Source organism: Oncorhynchus gorbuscha, linkage group LG06 (assembly GCF_021184085.1).
Source record: "Oncorhynchus gorbuscha isolate QuinsamMale2020 ecotype Even-year linkage group LG06, OgorEven_v1.0, whole genome shotgun sequence".
Lineage (NCBI taxonomy): Eukaryota > Metazoa > Chordata > Actinopteri > Salmoniformes > Salmonidae > Oncorhynchus > Oncorhynchus gorbuscha.
In genome coordinates this window covers 100,186,202-100,203,230 of record NC_060178.1, presented here as the reverse complement: position 1 = coordinate 100,203,230, position 17,029 = coordinate 100,186,202, and the positions used below count along the sequence as shown (strand labels likewise).

Below are 17,029 nucleotides of genomic sequence, written 5' to 3'. Positions count from 1 at the left end.
TATTGCTTACTCAAATTATGGCTCTTCATATCAAGAAAGGGAATTGAAGGTTTTTCAGCACTTTTTCAGCAATGAATTTAAACTATGTCAACTGGCTTGATAATATCCACATATTTTTGAGACACAGGAATGAGTTTCTAAAGCAGTTTCCTGTATTGAAGACTTTTCCTTAGTTTTAGTTTTGAAAATTAACATCAATAAGTCAGTCTTATTTCCACTCAAGGACTGTGTTTTACAGGAAGTATATGGTGTCCAAATTAAAGATAAGGTTACTTATCTTGGAATTGTTATATGCAAGGATGAAAAATCTGTAGCTCAGTTGGTAGAGCATGGCGCTTGTAACGCCAGGGAAGTGGGTTTGATCCCCGGGACCACCCATACGTAGAATGTATGCACACATGACTGTAAGTCGCTTTGGATAAAAGCGTCTGCTAAATGGCATATATTATTATTATATTATAAAAACAAAGGAGTGAGTTAAACTGAATATTGAATATAATTGTGGTTTGGAGAAAGAGACCATTTTTTAAAACCTGTATTTATAGTTGATTTTTGGGGGATTGACATACAGAACTTTGTTACAAAGAAAACGGGACAGGTTGTACATTAATAGTTTTGATATAATGATTTCTTTCAGAAATTCTGACATTGACAAAGATGTAGTATATTTAATTCAACTGCTATTAATATTAAGTACATTTCAAATTGAGAAATGCAAATGGTCTAATTCAAAACCTATTTGTTTCCCTTTATAAATGAATTTAAACAATATAGCACTACTTTAACAAAAATGAAAAACAAAAAGGCAATTCAAACTTGTATTATGAATGAATATGATTAGTTTCTTTAGGATTCCTGGCAATGTAAATAGTTTGTATGTATGCTTGTTTGCATGTGACTATTATTTTTGTTTGTTGATAATTGTAAATAAAATACAAATAGTTCATTTAAAACGGTGTATAATCGTCAGACGTTATGAAACGTCATCAGAAGTGTCCACTTAAGGGCTGAGGGGCTAGGGTGTGTTTTTTAAGTGTTTGTATTGCGGCCACTGTCAATGGGTTGGGCTTGAGATGCTGGTTGGGTTGACTCTCGCCCCTTCGCTAAACCTGACGAGAATGAGCCTGCATGCCATTCCAAGTCATTTAAACAGGTTTAGGCCACTGTGCATGGATTACGTTGCAAACTAGGGTGGGGCTTTTAGATTTGATCAGTAAACAAAAGTGTAGCCTACACAAACCCATACGGTATTTGGACGCCTGACCGCTTCTATCACCACTGTCTGTTCTGTTTTGTCGAATATGTTTCGCTGTGGAATTGCGTATCCAAGATGCAGGTGGATCGTACCACTTCTTTTGCTTTTTGCGATTATATTTGACATTATTGCAATCGCTGCTACTTCGGGGTGGGTTGAGGACAAGGACGCAAAGTCCCACTACGCAAGTATGTGGAGTCAATGCCGTGGTCGGAATGACAACTGGGAATGCAAATCTCTCATGGAATTCTGTAAGTATCATGTTGTAAAACCATCTATAAACATTCACTTAACAGCCCTAATCATAGTGACAAGGAAAATAACACCATATTAATTATTTGACAATATAGCCTACTGTACTTAGTGTGTATGTATTCAGAATTTGATTTGGAGACTGCTCACAGTAAGGCTGATCTGGGGTGGGTGTAATTTGTGGAACGTTCCAACAGGAATCTGTTCCAAAGTACAAGGTTTGCCAACAAACAACACATACAAAGTAGCATGATCAGTTCACCAAGCTAACTAGCTGCCGAAAAACGTCATTAAATAACCCACTCCCCCACAACTTTGTATGTGTTTGTTGGCAACCTGTTTTTGGAACAGTCAAATACAAACTAGTCAAATACAAATCAAGGAGAATGATATATTCCTTTTTATTATGCAGTGTATTTGGAGTCAGTGCTGCTGGTCCAAGGTTAACAATGTTTTGGTGAGTGCAGTTGGCTGTAATGTCGCTATCTGACTGGTGCCATCAAGATGAACTAGTATTGATATATTACCACTGGAACATAACTTTGTTGTGATTAATCAACCTCAGCCGGATGTTGTCCATTCCAAGGGCCACTTACTGTCCCTTCCTGGGTGGGAAGATGGCATGGAGGGATTCTCTGGAATTAGTGGTGTCATGTTGCATGGATGATATGGGAGTTATTTGTCTTCACAATCAAACCCGTGTGAACGTTTACATTTTCTCTGTATATTGTGTAATAACACAGTAATTACTATTGTATCTACATTGTTTTAATATTATCAGACTAATTTATTAATCAAATCACATTTCAAATCAAATTTATTTATATAGCCCTTCGTACATCAGCTAATATCTCAAAGTGCTGTACAGAAACTCAGCCTAAAACCCCAAACAGCAAGCAATGCAGGTGTAGAAGCACGGTGGCTAGGAAAAACTTCCTAGAAAGGCCAAAACCTATGAAGAAACCTAGAGAGGAACCAGGCTATGTGGGGTGGCCAGTCCTCTTCTGGCTGTGCCGGGTGGAGATTATAACAGAACATGGCCAAGATGTTCAAATGTTCATAAATGACCAACATGGTCAAATAGTAATAATCACTGGCAGAACAGTTGAAACTGGATTAGCAGCACGGCCAGGTGGACTGGGGACAGCGAGGAGTCATCATGTCAGGTAGTCCTGGGGCATGGTCCTAGGGCTCAGGTCCTCCGAGAGAGAGAAAGAAAGAGAGAATTAGAGAGAGCATATGTGGGGTGGCCAGTCCTCTTCTGGCTGTGCCTTGTGGAGATTATAACAGAACATGGCCAAGACGTTCAAATGTTCATAAATGACCAGCATGGTCTTATAATAATAAGGCAGAACAGTTGAAACTGGAGCAGCAGCACGGCCAGGTGGACTGGGGACAGCAAGGAGTCATCATGTCAGGTAGTCCTGGGGCATGGTCCTATGGCTCAGGTCCTCCGAGAGAGAGAAAGAAAGAGAGAAGGAGAGAATTAGAGAACATACACTTAGTATCACACAGGACACCGAATAGGAGAGGAGAATTACTCCAGATATAACAAACTGACCCTAGCCCCCCGACACATAAACTACTGCAGCATAAATACTGGAGGCTGAGACAGGAGGGGTCAGGAGACACTGTGGCCCCATCCGCGGACACCCCCAGACAGGGCCAAACAGGAAGGATATAACCCCATCCACTTTGCCAAAGCACAGCCCCCACACCACTAGAGGGATATCTTCAACCACCAGCTTACCATCCTGAGACAAGGCTGAGTATAGCCCACAAAGATGTCCGCCATGGCACAACCCAAGGGGGGGACACCAAACCAGACAGGATGACCACATCAGTGAATCAACCCACTCAGGTGACGCACCCCTTCCAGGGACGGCATGAGAGAGCCCCAGTAAGCCAGTGACTCAGCCCCTGTAATCGAGTTAGAGGCAGAGAATCCCAGTGGAAAGAGGGGAACCGGCCAGACAGAGACAACAAGGGCGGTTCGTTGCTCCAGAGCCTTTCCGTTCACCTTCCCACTCCTGGGACAGACTACCACTCAATCATATGACCCACTGAAGAGATGAGTCTTCAGTGAAGTCTTAAAGGTTGAGACAGAGTTTGCGTCTCTGACATGGGTAGGCAGACCGTTCCATAAAAATGGAGCTCTATAGGAGAAAGCCCTGCCTCCAGCTGTTTGCTTAGAAATTCTAGGGACAATTAGGAGGCCTGCGTCTTGTGACCGTAGCGTACGTGTAGGTATGTACGGCAGGACCAAATCAGAGAGATACATGGGCTTGCTCCCACCTAATGCTTTGTAGGTTAGCAGTAAAACCTTGAAATCAGCCCTTGCTTTGACAGGAAGCCAGTGGAGAAGCTAGCACTGGAGTAAAATGATCAAATCTTTTGGTTCTAGTCAGGATTCTAGCAGCCGTATTTAGCACCAACTGAAGTTTATTTAGTGTTTTATCCGGGTAGCAGGAAAGTAGAGCATTGCAGTAGTCTAACCTAGAAGTGACAAAAGCATGGATTAATTTTTTTTTTAAATTTTTCTGACTGTAGAACCATTAAGATTAATTGTCAGATTCAACAGAAGATCTCTTTGTTTCTTGGGACCTAGAACAAGCATCTCTGTTTTGTCCGAGTTTAAAAGTAGAAAGTTTGCAGCCATCCACTTCCTTATGTCTGAAACACATGCTTCTAGCAAGGGCAATTTTGGGGCTTCACCATGTTTCATTGAAATGTACAGCTGTGTGTCATCCGCATAGCAGTGAAAGTTAACATTATGTTTTCGAATGACATTCCCAAGAGGTAAAATATATAGTGAAAACAAAAGTGGTCCTAAAACGGAACCTTGAGGAACACCGAAATTTACAGTTGATTTGTCAGAGGACAAACCATTCACAGAGACAAACTGATATCTTTCCGACAGATAAGATCTAAACCAGGCCAGAACTTGTCCGTGTAGACCAATTTGGGTTTCCAATCTCTCCAAAAAAATGTGGTGATCGATGGTATCAAAAGCAGCACTAAGGTCTAGGAGCACGAGGACAGAGGCAGAGCCTCGGTCCGATGCCATTAAAATGTCATTTACCACCTTCACAAGTGCTGTCTCAGTGCTATGATGGGGTCTAAAACCAGACTGAAGCATTTCGTATACATTGTTTGTCTTCAGGAAGGCAGTAAGTTGCTGCGCAACAGCCTTTTCTAACATTTTTGACAGGAATGGAAGATTCGATATAGGCCGATAGTTTTTTATATTTTCTGGGTCAAGGTTTGGCTTTTTCCAGAGAGGCTTTATTACTGCCACTTTTAGTGAGTTTGGTACACATCCGGTGGATAGAGAGCCGTTTATTATGTTCAACATAGGAGGGCCAAGCACAGGAAGCAGCTCTTTCAGTAGTTTAGTTGGAATAGGGTCCAGTATGCAGCTTGAAGGTTTAGAGGCCATGATTATTTTCATCATTGTGTCAAGAGATATAGTACTAAAACACTTGAGCGTCTCTCTTGATCCTAGGTCCTGGGAGAGTTGTGCAGACTCAGGACAACTGAGCTTTTGAAGGAATACGCAGATTTAAAGAGGAGTCCGTAATTTGCTTTCTAATAATCATAATCTTTTCCTCAAAGAAGTTCAGGAATGTATCACTGCTAAAGTGAAAGTCATCCTCTCTTGGGGAATGCTGCTTTTTAGTTAGCTTTGCGACAATATCAAAAAGGAATTCCGGATTGTTTTTATTTTCCTCAATTAAGTTAGAAAAATCGGATGATCGAGCAGCAGTAAGGGCTCTTCGGTACTGCACGGTACTGTCTTTCCAAGCTAGTCGGAAGACTTCCAGTTTGGTGTGGCGCCATTTCCGTTCCAATTTTCTGGAAGCTTGCTTCAGAGCTCGGGTATTTTCTGTGTACCAGGGAGCTAGTTTCTTATGAGAAATGTTTTTAGTTTTTAGGGGTGCAACTGCATCTAGGGTATTGCGCAAGGTTAAATTGAGTTCCTCAGTTAGGTGGTTAACTGATTTTTGTCCTCTGGTGTCCTTGGGTTGACAGAGGGAATCTGGAAGGACATCAAGGAATCTTTGTGTTGTCTGTGATTTTATAGCACGACTTTTGATGTTCCTTGGTTGGGGTCTGAGCAGATTATTTGTTGCAATTGCAAACGTAATAAAATAGTGGTCCGATAGTCCAGGATTATGAGGAAAAACATTAAGATCCACAACATTTATTCCATGGGACAAAACTAGGTCCAGCGTATTACTGACAGTGAGTGGGTCCAGAGAATGTTGGACAAAACCCACTGAGTCGATGATGGTTCCGAAAGCATTTTGGAGTGGGTCTGTGGACTTTTCCATGTGAATATTAAAGTCACCAAAGATTAGAATATTATCTGCTATGTCTACAAGGTCCGATAGGAATTGAGGGAACTCGGTGAGGAACGCTGTATATGGCCCAGGAGGCCTGTAAACAGTAGCTATAAAAAGTGATTGAGTAGGCTGCATATATTTCATGACTAGAAGCTCAAAAGACGAAAAAGTCATTTTTTTTGTAAATTGAAATTTGCTATCGTAAATGTTAGCAACACATCCGCCTTTGCGGGATGCACGGGGGATATGGTCACTAGTGTAGCCAGGAGGTGAAGCCTCATTTAACACAGTAAATTCATCAGGCTTAAGCCATGTTTCAGTCAGGCCAATCACATCAAGATTATGATCAGTGATTAGTTCATTGACTATAATTGCCTTTTAAGTAAGGGATCTAACATTATGTAGCCCTATTTTGAGATGTGAGGTATCATGATCTCTTTCAATAATGATAATCACTCAATAATAGGAATTGCTTGATGAGGTTAAGCTTTTTGTGATTATTAGCCTATGTAAAGTTTTTGTTGCCAAATCAATGTGATGGAGCCTACCTAAAACTGCAAGCATACCTCTTAGCTTGGAGTCACATAAAAACTTGCTCATTTAAAATGCACAGTGCATGAATGACATCAACAATACTCAAACGTACACCTGAACAAAACACTGCCAAACTCAATTATAGAATCTGTACTTAATCGCTGTAGATGACGACTCAACTGATTCAATCGATTTAAGTTCAGACCCATACTTTTTCAAATGAACAACATTGGTTTGTCATTGTTTGTTTATTTTGAACTTGATTAGAAAAGACACAAGGCAGATGTTCCCCTTCTGGAGAGTATTTAGACTCAGGTGTATTTGTGAGCTATCCTCGGCCCTGTGAGCTGTCCACATCACACTTTTTGAATTAGATTGAAGTACTCGCACTAACATTTTAAAGAGATCCTTTGCAACAGTCAAACAACTGTAACAGTCGGCTACTAATACACTAAAACTGTTCTCGACCATGGACTTGAGAAGCACATCATTTTGAGCGTGAGAATATCTACATTTTCTGAACACAAGGGACATTATCCTTTCTCACGCCACCTCTCTGTACATCTGTTTTAATGTTTGAATGATACTCTTCTGTATGGTTTAGTTCACACGAAGTTAAACTTGTTAGACTAGGATCCTGTTGTCTGTTAGAGGTAAGTGAAGGCATGACTGCAGTGCCTGAAGCTCAGGCGTAGGCTGCCTGCCATTTAATCCCGATGGTAGACAGAGAGTGAATCATTTAAGGTGTGAGCTCTGCATTTGCATGCAACAGATGTCAGTAACCCACCACCAGTAATGTGTAACCAGTAACCTACCACCAGTAATGTGTAACCAGTAACCTACCACCAGTAATGTGTTGAAATACGATGCAGTTGTGATACTGTAAAACAAAGGCTTCATTGCAATGCGGAGCAAACCTATCAGGATTCATTCATACATTTATTCTAATACACTGGTTTCATTGCAATATTTGTGTTGCGGCATGACAATGTACTAACCTCCTTACCTAATATAGGTGTAAATATTTGACTAAATTTGGCCTTCCTCTATTATACTTATGCTAAATAGTTTATTCTATTCTACTGACATTTACTTTTTGTTCATGTTCTTATATTTTCTTATTTCTTATTGTTGTTGCTTTGTCCAGCATGAACCTGCCAGTAACTATTTTGTTAGACGGTGTAAACCATGTGTTTCATGTACATGACATACGACTCTAATAAAACTTGGAACTTGAACTTGTTTATTTTTTTTAATTAAATACAGAAATATCTAATTGACATAAATATTCACACCCCTGAGTCGATACATGTTAGAATCACATTTATTCAAGTTCAAGTTTCAATGTTACAAGGACAGTGAAATGCCTTTCTTACAAACTCAAAACCCAACCATTAATCAATAACAATGTACTACTAGATGAAAAAAATAAAACGAGAAATAATAAAAATAAAAAATGAAATACACAATTAAGTAAGTAAGAATAGCATACTGTATACAGTAAATTTTAACAAGTTAGTTCCAATACCATATTTACATGTGCAGGGATACTGGATTGATATGTATAGGGGTAAGGTGACTAGGCAACAGAATATAAGATAAATAGTAGCACAGTTTGTATGTTTTATTTTTTACATTTTTTTATTTCACCATTTAACCAGGTAGGCTAGTTGAGACCAAGTTCTCATTTGCAACTGCGACCTGGCCAAGATAAAGCATAGCAGTGTGAACAGACAACAACACAGAGTTACACATGGAGTAAACAATAAACAAGTCAATAACATAGTAGAAAAAAAAGAATCTATATACATTGTGTGCAAATGGCATGAGGAGGTAGGCAATAAATAGGTTAAAAAGTAAAAAGTTGGTGAGGGAGATAAAAGTCTCCAACTTCAGAGATTTTTGCAATTTGTTCCAGTCGCAGGCAGCAGAGAACTGGAAGGAAAGGCGGCCAAATTAGGTGTTGGCTTTAGGAATGATCAGTGAGATACACCTGCTGGAGCGCGTGCTACGGGTGGGTGTTGCCATCGTGACCAGTGAACTGAGATAAGGCGGAGCTTTATCTAGCATAGACTTGTAGATGACCTGGAGCCAGTGGGTCTGGCGACGAACATGTAGCGAGGGCCAGCCGACTAGAGCATACAGATCGCAGTGGTGGGTGGTATAAGGTGCTTTAGTAACAAAATTTTGTAGATGACATCGCCGAAGTCGAGGATCGGTAGGATAGTCAGTTTTACTAGGGTAAGTTTTGCGGCGTGAGTGAAGGAGGCTTTCTTGCGAAATAGAAAGCAGACTCTAGATTTGATTTTGGATTGGAGATGTTTGATATGAGTCTGGAAGGAGAGTTTGCAGTCTAGCCAGACACCTAGGTACTTATAGATGTCCACATATTCTAGGTCGGAACCATCCAGGGTGGTGATGCTAGTCGGGCGTGCGGGTGCAAACAGCAAACGGTTGAAAAGCATGCATTTGGTTTAACTAGCATTTAAGAGCAGTTGGAGGCCGCGGAAGCAGTGTTGTGTGGCATTGAAGCTCGTTTGGAGGTTAGATAGCACAGTGTCCAAGGAAGGGCCAGAAGTATACAAAATGGTGTTGTGTGCGTAGAGGTGGATCAGGGAATCGCCCGCAGCAAGAGCAACATCATTGATATATACAGAGAAAAGAGTCGGCCCAAGAATTGAACACTGTGGTACCCCCATAGACTGCCAGAGGACCGGAAAACATGCCCTCCGATTTGACAGACTGAACTCTATCAGAGAAGTAGTTGGTGAACCAGGTGAGGCAGTCATTAGAAAGACCGAGGCTACTGAGTCTGCCGATGAGAATATGGTGATTGACAGAATCGAAAGCCTTGGCCAGGTCGATGAAGACTGCTGCACAGTACTGTCTTTTATCGATGGCGGTTATGATATCATTTAGTACCTTGAGCGTGGCTGAGGTGCACCCGTGACCGGCTCGGAAACCGAATTGCACAGCGGAAAAGGTACGGTGGGATTCAAGATGGTCAGTGATCTGTTTGTTGACTTGGCTTTCAAAGATCTTAGATAGGCAGGGCAGGATGGATATAGGTCTGTAACAGTTTGGGTCCAGGGTGTCTCCGCCTTTGAAGAGGGGGATGACCGTGGCAGCTTTCCAATCCTTGGGGATCTCAGATGATACGAAGGAGAGTTTGAACAGGCTGGTAATAGGGTTTGTGACAATGGTGGCGGACAGTTTCAGAAATAGAGGGTCAAGCCCAGCTGATTTGTACGAGTCCAGGTATTGTAGCTCTTTCAGAACATCTGCTATCTGGATTTGGGTAAAGGAGAAGCTGGGGAGGCTTGAGCGAGTAGCTGCGGGGGGGTGGGTGGGCGGAGCTGTCGGCCGAGGTTGGAGTAGCAAGGAGGAAGGCATGGCCGGCCGTTGAGAAATGCTTGTTGAAGTTTTCGATTATCACAGATTTATCGGTGGTGATCGTGTTACCTAGCCTCAGTGCAGTGGGCAGCTGGGAGGAGGTGCTCTTGTTCTCCATGGACTTTAGTGTCCCAGAACGTCTTGGAGTTGGAGCTACAGGATGAAAATTTCTGCTTGAAAAAGCTGGCCTTTGCTTTCCTGACTGACTGCGTGTATTGGTTCCTGACTTCCCTGAACAGTTGCATATCGCAGGGACTGTTCGATGCTATTGCAGTCCGATGCAGGATGTTTTTGTGCTGGTCGAGGGCAGTCAGGTCTGGAGTGAACCAAGGGCTAGATCTGTTTTTAGTTCTGCATTTTTTGAACGGAGCATGCTTGTCTAAGATGGTGAGGAAGTTACTTTTAAAGAATGACCAGGCATCCTCAACTGACGGGATGAGGTCAATATCCTTCCAGGATACCCAGGCCTGGTCGATTAGAAAGACCTGCTCGCAGAAGTGTTTTAGGGAGCGTTTGACAGTGATGAGGGGTGGTCGTTTGACCGCGGACCCGTAGCGGATACAGGTAATGAGGCAGTGATCGCTGAGATCCTGATTGAAGACAGCAGAGGTGTATTTGGAGGGCAAGTTGGTCAGGATAATGTCAATTAGGGTGCCCATGTTTACGGATTTAGGGTTATACCTGGTGGGTTCCTTGATGATTTGTGTGAGATTGAGGGCATCTAGCTTAGATTGTAGGACTGCCGGGGTGTTAAGCATATTCCAGTTTAGGTCACCTAACAGAACAAACTCTGAAGCTAGATGGGGGGCAATCAATTCACAGATGGTGGTATGTGAGCGGGTGTGCGGGTATGTAGTCAGTATAAATGTGTGTGAGTGATCAGGTGATGGAGTGAGTGAGTGTGTGTGTGTGTTGTAGTGACAGTGTCTGTGCATGTGTATTGCCCTGTGAGTGTGCATAGAGCGATCAACTACTGAATTAAAAGGTCAATAAAGAATCAAGGTAAACTCGGTCCGTGTAGCTATTTTGTTAGCTATTTATCAGTCTTATTGTGTGGGGATAGAAACTGTTCAAGCGCCTGTTGGTATAAGATTTCTGGGTAAGTCTCTAAGAATGCAAATACATGCTTTTCAACCAATCGCTGCCCCTGCCCACCCGCATCACTACCCTGGACGGTTCTGAATATGTGGACAACTACAAATACCTAGGTGTCTGGTTAGACTGTAATCTCTTCTTCCAGACTCATGTTAAACATGTTAAATCTAAAATTAAATCTAGATTCAGCTTCCTGTTTTGCAACAGTCTCTTTCACTCATGCTGCCAAACATACCCTCATAAAACTGACTATCCTACCGATCCTTGACTTCGGCGATGTCATTTACAAAACAGCCTCCAACACTCTACTCAGCAAATTGAATGCAGTCTATCATAGTGCCATCCGTTTTGTCACCTAATCCCTATATTACTACCCACCACTGCAACCTGTATGCTCTTGTTGACTGGCCCTCTCTTCCTATTCTTTGCCAAACCCACTGGCTCCAGGTCATCTATAAGTCTTTGCTAGGTAAAGCCCCGTCTTATCTCAGCTCACTAGTCACCATAGCAACACCCACCCGTGGCACGCGCTCCAGGAGGTATATTTCACTGGTCATCCCCAAAGCCAACTCCTCCTTTGGCCGCCTTCCAGTTCTCTGACAGTGACGAATTGCAAAAATCACTGAAGCTGGAGACATATCTCCCTCGCTAACTTTAAGCATCAGCTGTCAGAGCAGCTTACCGATCACTGCACCTGTACACCGCCCATCTGTAAATAGCCCACCCAACTCTTTTGCACCCCAGTATCTCTACTTGCACATAATCATCTGCACGTCTCACTCCAGTGTTAATGCTAAATTGTAATTGTAAATGAGAACTTGTTCTCAACTGGCCTACCTGGATTGTTCAATATTTGCACATTCTTTTTAATATTCTTCAAGTTCTGTCAAGTTGGTTGTTGATCTTTGCCAGACAGACATTTTTAAAGTCTTGCCATGTATCTTCAGGACGATTTTTAAGTCAAAATTGTATCTAGGCCACTCGGGAACATACAATGCCATCTTGGTAAGCAACTCCAGTGAATATTTGGCCTTGTGTTTTAGGTTATTGTCCTGCTGAAAGGTGAATTTGTCACACAGTATATGTTGGAAGGCAGACTGAACCAAGTTTTCCTTTAGGATTTTTCCTTTTTCCTGTGCTTAACTCTATTCCATTTCTTTTTATCCTAAAAACACTCCCTGGTCCTTGCAGATGACAAGCATACCCATAACATGATGCAGCGACCACCATGCTTGAGAATATGAAGTGGTGCTCAGTGAAGTGTTGTTGGATTTGCCCCAAAATATAACACTTTGTATTCAGAACATAAAGTTTTTTTAAATATTTTTTTACAGTTTTACTGTAGTGCCTTATTGCAAACAGGATACATGTTTTGGAATATTTGTATTATGTACAGACTTCCTTCTTTTCACTCTGTCATTTAGGTTATTTTGTGGAGTAACTACAATGTTGTTGATCCATCAGTTCTCTTATCACAACCATTGAACTTGTTTAAAAGTCACCATTGGCCTCACGGTAAAATCCCTGAGCGGTTTCCTTCCTCTCCGGCAACTGAGTTAGGAAGGAAACCTTGTTCTTTGTAGTGACTAGGTGTATTGATACACCATCCAAAATGTAAGTAATAACTTCACCATGCTCCAAGGGATATTCAATGTCTGCTTTTTACATTTTCACCCATCTCCCATGTCTTTGTGGTTGAATCTGTGTTTGAAATTCTTTGCTCGACTGAGGGACCTTACAATTATCTGTATGTGTAGAGTACAGAGATGAGGTAGTCATTCAAAAACACTATTATTGCCAAACAATTTATTATGTGCCTTGTTAAGCACATGTTTACTCCTGACACATGTTTACTTCCACTTTGACAAAATGGGGTGTTGTGTGTAGTCCAGTGACACAAAATCTCCAATTTAAATTCAGGCTGTAAAACAACAATATGTGAAATAAGTAAAGGGGTATGACTACTTTCTGAAAGCACTGTACTAAACATTGCTTGTTGTCTTTTCAGCTTGGGCCCAGGCTGTGGCAGCTCTTATGATCATCGGCCTCATCATCCTTATCATAGCCTTCATCATCTCCTGTATCGCTCTCTGCTGCACCCTCAACATCAGCCTTCTGCCTGTCATTGGGGTCCTGCTCTTCATCACTGGTAAGAAACACAACACCTTTCTGTTCTTCTTGGGGTGGTTTCCCGGATTAATTTTACTCCTGGACTAAAAAGCAATCTCCATTAAATGCTTTTTAGTCCAATATTAGGCGTCATCTGTGTCAGGGAAACCGCTCCCTTATGTTTTTGTACTTCAAGTGTCTGAGCTAATGGATGAGAAGTTAGTTATTGAAGACGTAGTGAAATATTAACAACTGTCTTTCCTTTGTTAATTTGGCCTTCCTCAATGTATTGCTCCAAACCTCAAACTACAATTACTCACATACTTTAGTGCTTCCTATGCTCCTCCACGTTCAAAGGGGGCTGAAGTAGCATGGCAACCATAGCTACTGTGGAGTTGGTGAGTCTTAAAGCTAGTCTTCTTATTTTAGCCGTTGCCAATGATGAGAGGGAGTGGGAGTTGTTTGTGTCCCTACTCTGCTCTGAGGTTCAGGGAAGGGCTGAGAGAATGTTCTGTATCTGGCTGAGTCACAGCACTGATAGTGAGATAATAGGAACACTCCCCCTCCTCCCTATGCCCGTCCCTTCTGCAGCTGCCACCCTAGTATGAAACCTGATAGCCTAGCCCAGCCTATGCCTAGGGGAAAGAGAGAATACACAGCCACTCAGAATTACCCTGACACTGTCTCAGACATAATTGAATCATAGAGGTGTCTGACTATAAAGCCGCCGTCCTCTCATGGGAATGTTTTCCCAGTGTTTAGAGTGTAGTAAATAAGTATTAGTATTTAGAACTAATTCTGACTGGATCACCAGTATATGTGGATGTCAAGTACTAACAGTAGTAATCATCGCTATGTGATCCATTGTTTGATCCCACTTTGTGATTCGCCATCCATACAGTGAATGTGTAAAATATCAACTTTACCTCACAGTACATCCATTTTATTATCCACCTTCTAATCTAGTTATCCACCTTCTAATCTAAATGACACATGCTCTAACTTGTTGTTACATCTAAGCCCTAGAGATTGAAGTTCACACACCCTCACGCTAGTTTTGGTAGACTCTCACACTTATGTGTCACTGTTCCACAGAGTCAGCCTCCTCCCCTGTTTGGAATGATCCATCACTGATGACCCTCTCTGTTCCTGAATGATCCACCACTGACAAATCTCTGTTCTACCTGTTTCTCACCACAGTGGTCCTTCAGTTCATTGGCCTCATCATCTACCCAGTCAGGTTCAATGACCTGATCTTCGAGGGCCACTACGAATACACCTGGGCCTACGGTTTCGGTTGGGGGGCCACCATCCTCTGCATCGGCTGTGGGATCCTCTTCTGCTGCCTGCCTCGCTACGAGGATGAGCTCACGGGCCTCGCCAAGACCAAATACATCTATACCTCAGCTTAGAGGAACCACGGACACCCCCAGGCTACATCTCAATAGTCTGAAGTGACTTCCTTCCCTTTATCTTCTTTTTCCCTTCTCATCTCCTTCTCTTCTCTTCATCTCCTTCCCTTTATTTGCACTGAGGAAAACAAAACAGGACTGTGAAAGCAATATAATAGTCATCTACCAAGAATTTACTTTCACCTGCTCAGGTTCTTTCATATCAGCCAGATAAAGGAAAGGAAGCCCACTTTAGACTATTGAGATGCAGCCCCAGGCGAACAGAAGCACCTCTGCCACCACAGAGGACACTGACACTTAGACATATCATTGGAGGTCACTTTTGTCATTTCTAACAACGCTGAATGCCCTCTCCGTTGGAAGGATCCCATAGATGTGCCCTATTTCCGCCCCTATACTGATCCCCATATTGATTTGAGTGGTCCACATGTTACCAAAGGAGGTTGCCAGGTATGGCTTTTCCAGTGGCCTTTTTTCTATCACCTTCAATGTTTTTCCACATTTGATGTTTGTGTAGAGTAGTTGAAGTGACTCGGAAGCAATATGGCAGATTATACATGAAAAATTAGCATAAACCGCCATAATCTTATCCTTAAATTAGTTGAATGCAAAATCACAGAAGTGCACTTAATATCAACGGTAAGGACTCCATCCAAGAGTTGATGGATAATGTCAAGTGTTCTAACCAGCTGAGTTAGAGGGTGTATGCCCTACACACAAAGATCATGTATTTGACTGCAGGATTGTTGAGGTTTTAAGATGTCGCTTTTCAAAAATGTATTCACTTTAATCCTAATTTTAATGGTTCAGGTCATTTCCTGGCTAAACTGAATTGTAAGTACAGTAGGGAAAATGTAAACATGAATGTATACTGTGCATGGTGCAAGGAAAGAGGAAAGTGTTGATTTGCTTTTATTCGATTATTTTAAGAATTCTGTTTCTAGTCATTGTATTATGCAACACACAGCCGTGTTTTAAGATTTTCTGTTCTTTTTTTACATTTAAGTTTTCTTACTCCAACAAGGACAATGCTCTTGATTGCCTATGAATGGGTATTGCTGGACCGTGTTCTTGATTGGGTATTGCTGGACATTGTTCTTGATTTTCCTATGAATGGGTATTGCTGGATTGTATTGTTGTGAAAACTAAAACAAATAAAGGAGAAATACACATTTGGCCTGGATTCAATCTGTAGATTGTGGATTCAATCACCTATAAATTTAAACCGCGCTATAACGCTGATATTCGGCACTGCAGATTGAATGTCCATTCCATGTGCTGATAATGGTAACCAACATGAAGCACCCAAATACAGACTTTTAGATATACAGTTCATTCAGCATTTGACTTATAAATGCTTAGAGAAGACAATGTAGCGTCTTTCAACAGCATCAGGTGATGAGTCTGCAAAAGAAGACTAGTGTCATGTCATACTCGGACGTGCCTTCATTTTTCAGAATTGCAAAATGTGTGGTTGACAATGAAGGGGACATTCTATGGACTCAACTCAAGTCATATTTCAGTTGGAATGGAAAATGTCATATCAATATTCTGGTGATAATCTTTTGGGTTTATTTAGTCCTTTTAAATATATAACTTTCAGCAGTGTCTTTTTATGCAATAAAGAGTTGTTTTTTCATCAAGTTATATCTTCAGACCGTGTTTGCGTGTGTCTCCATGGCTGTGTGTGTGAATGTGTTGGTGAGGGAACTTAGTTGTAGTCTTACTGTTAAGTTACAATAGTAGAACACACAATTGCAACACAGGTAACATTTTCTAAATGTGCTCTGTACCATCACTCATTCATATATCCTTATGTACATGTTCCTTATCCCCTTACACTGTGTATAAGACAGTTTTGGAATTGTTAGTTAGATTACTTGTTGGTTATCACTGCATTGTCGGAACTAGAAGCACAAGCATTTCGCTACACTCGCATTAACATCTGCTAACCATGTGTATGTGACAAATAAAATTTGATTTGATTTGTACATCAGCAAATTTTCTCTTATGTCAGTCAGACAGTCAATTAATTAGCATGTCAGCTACCAATTTTTTGATTAGTATCTAAACTTGCAAGGCACGTGCCCAGGGGCCCTGACCTCCATGTGGCCCCCATTGATTTTTATAGTCTCACTCCGATATCATTAACATGGCATAATTCATGACAAACTGTGTAGAATTGCATGGAATTTGTTATAAAACCACCCCATGGCAAAATGTGTAGAATTCCAGAAAACTTGCTTTAAACCTTCAAATACTTTCTCTCCACCCCATGGCAAAATGGGATGTACTTTTTAATATACTTAAAACAATTCTCTCCACCATCGACAAAGGAGCAACAAAAATGTTTTGCCCGCAAGGTGTGCGGCCCCCCAACCAAATCTCACTCAGGGCCCAAAAAAGGCAAGGACCGGCCATGTGTGTGTGTTTATAACAAAAATAGCACAATCAAACGTTTTGCACAGGTAGGTCACTCAAGACTGACTTTCAAATTAGATGTCTATCCGTGTCCTGAGGATGTCGGGAAACGAATTCAAAACCAGTCACTAGGGGCAACATTGAGCGCTATTACCATCAAGTAGGCTTGATTTTTAAGGCCTTATCTCAAACTGCATTGTGCTCTTTTTGTC

At 41.6% G+C, this 17,029-nt stretch overlaps 1 protein-coding gene across 1 annotated transcript; it reads left to right on the top strand.

The window, feature by feature from the left end:
- Positions 1 to 1,063: 1,063 nt before the first annotated feature.
- Positions 1,064 to 16,039, top strand: LOC124038625 (p53 apoptosis effector related to PMP-22-like). Its single transcript, XM_046354696.1, has 3 exons — positions 1,064 to 1,506; positions 12,884 to 13,024; positions 14,185 to 16,039. Exons 1-3 carry the CDS (start codon positions 1,302 to 1,304, stop codon positions 14,394 to 14,396), a joined length of 558 nt encoding a protein of 185 aa, XP_046210652.1. The 5' UTR covers positions 1,064 to 1,301; the 3' UTR covers positions 14,397 to 16,039.
- Positions 16,040 to 17,029: the final 990 nt, after the last annotated feature.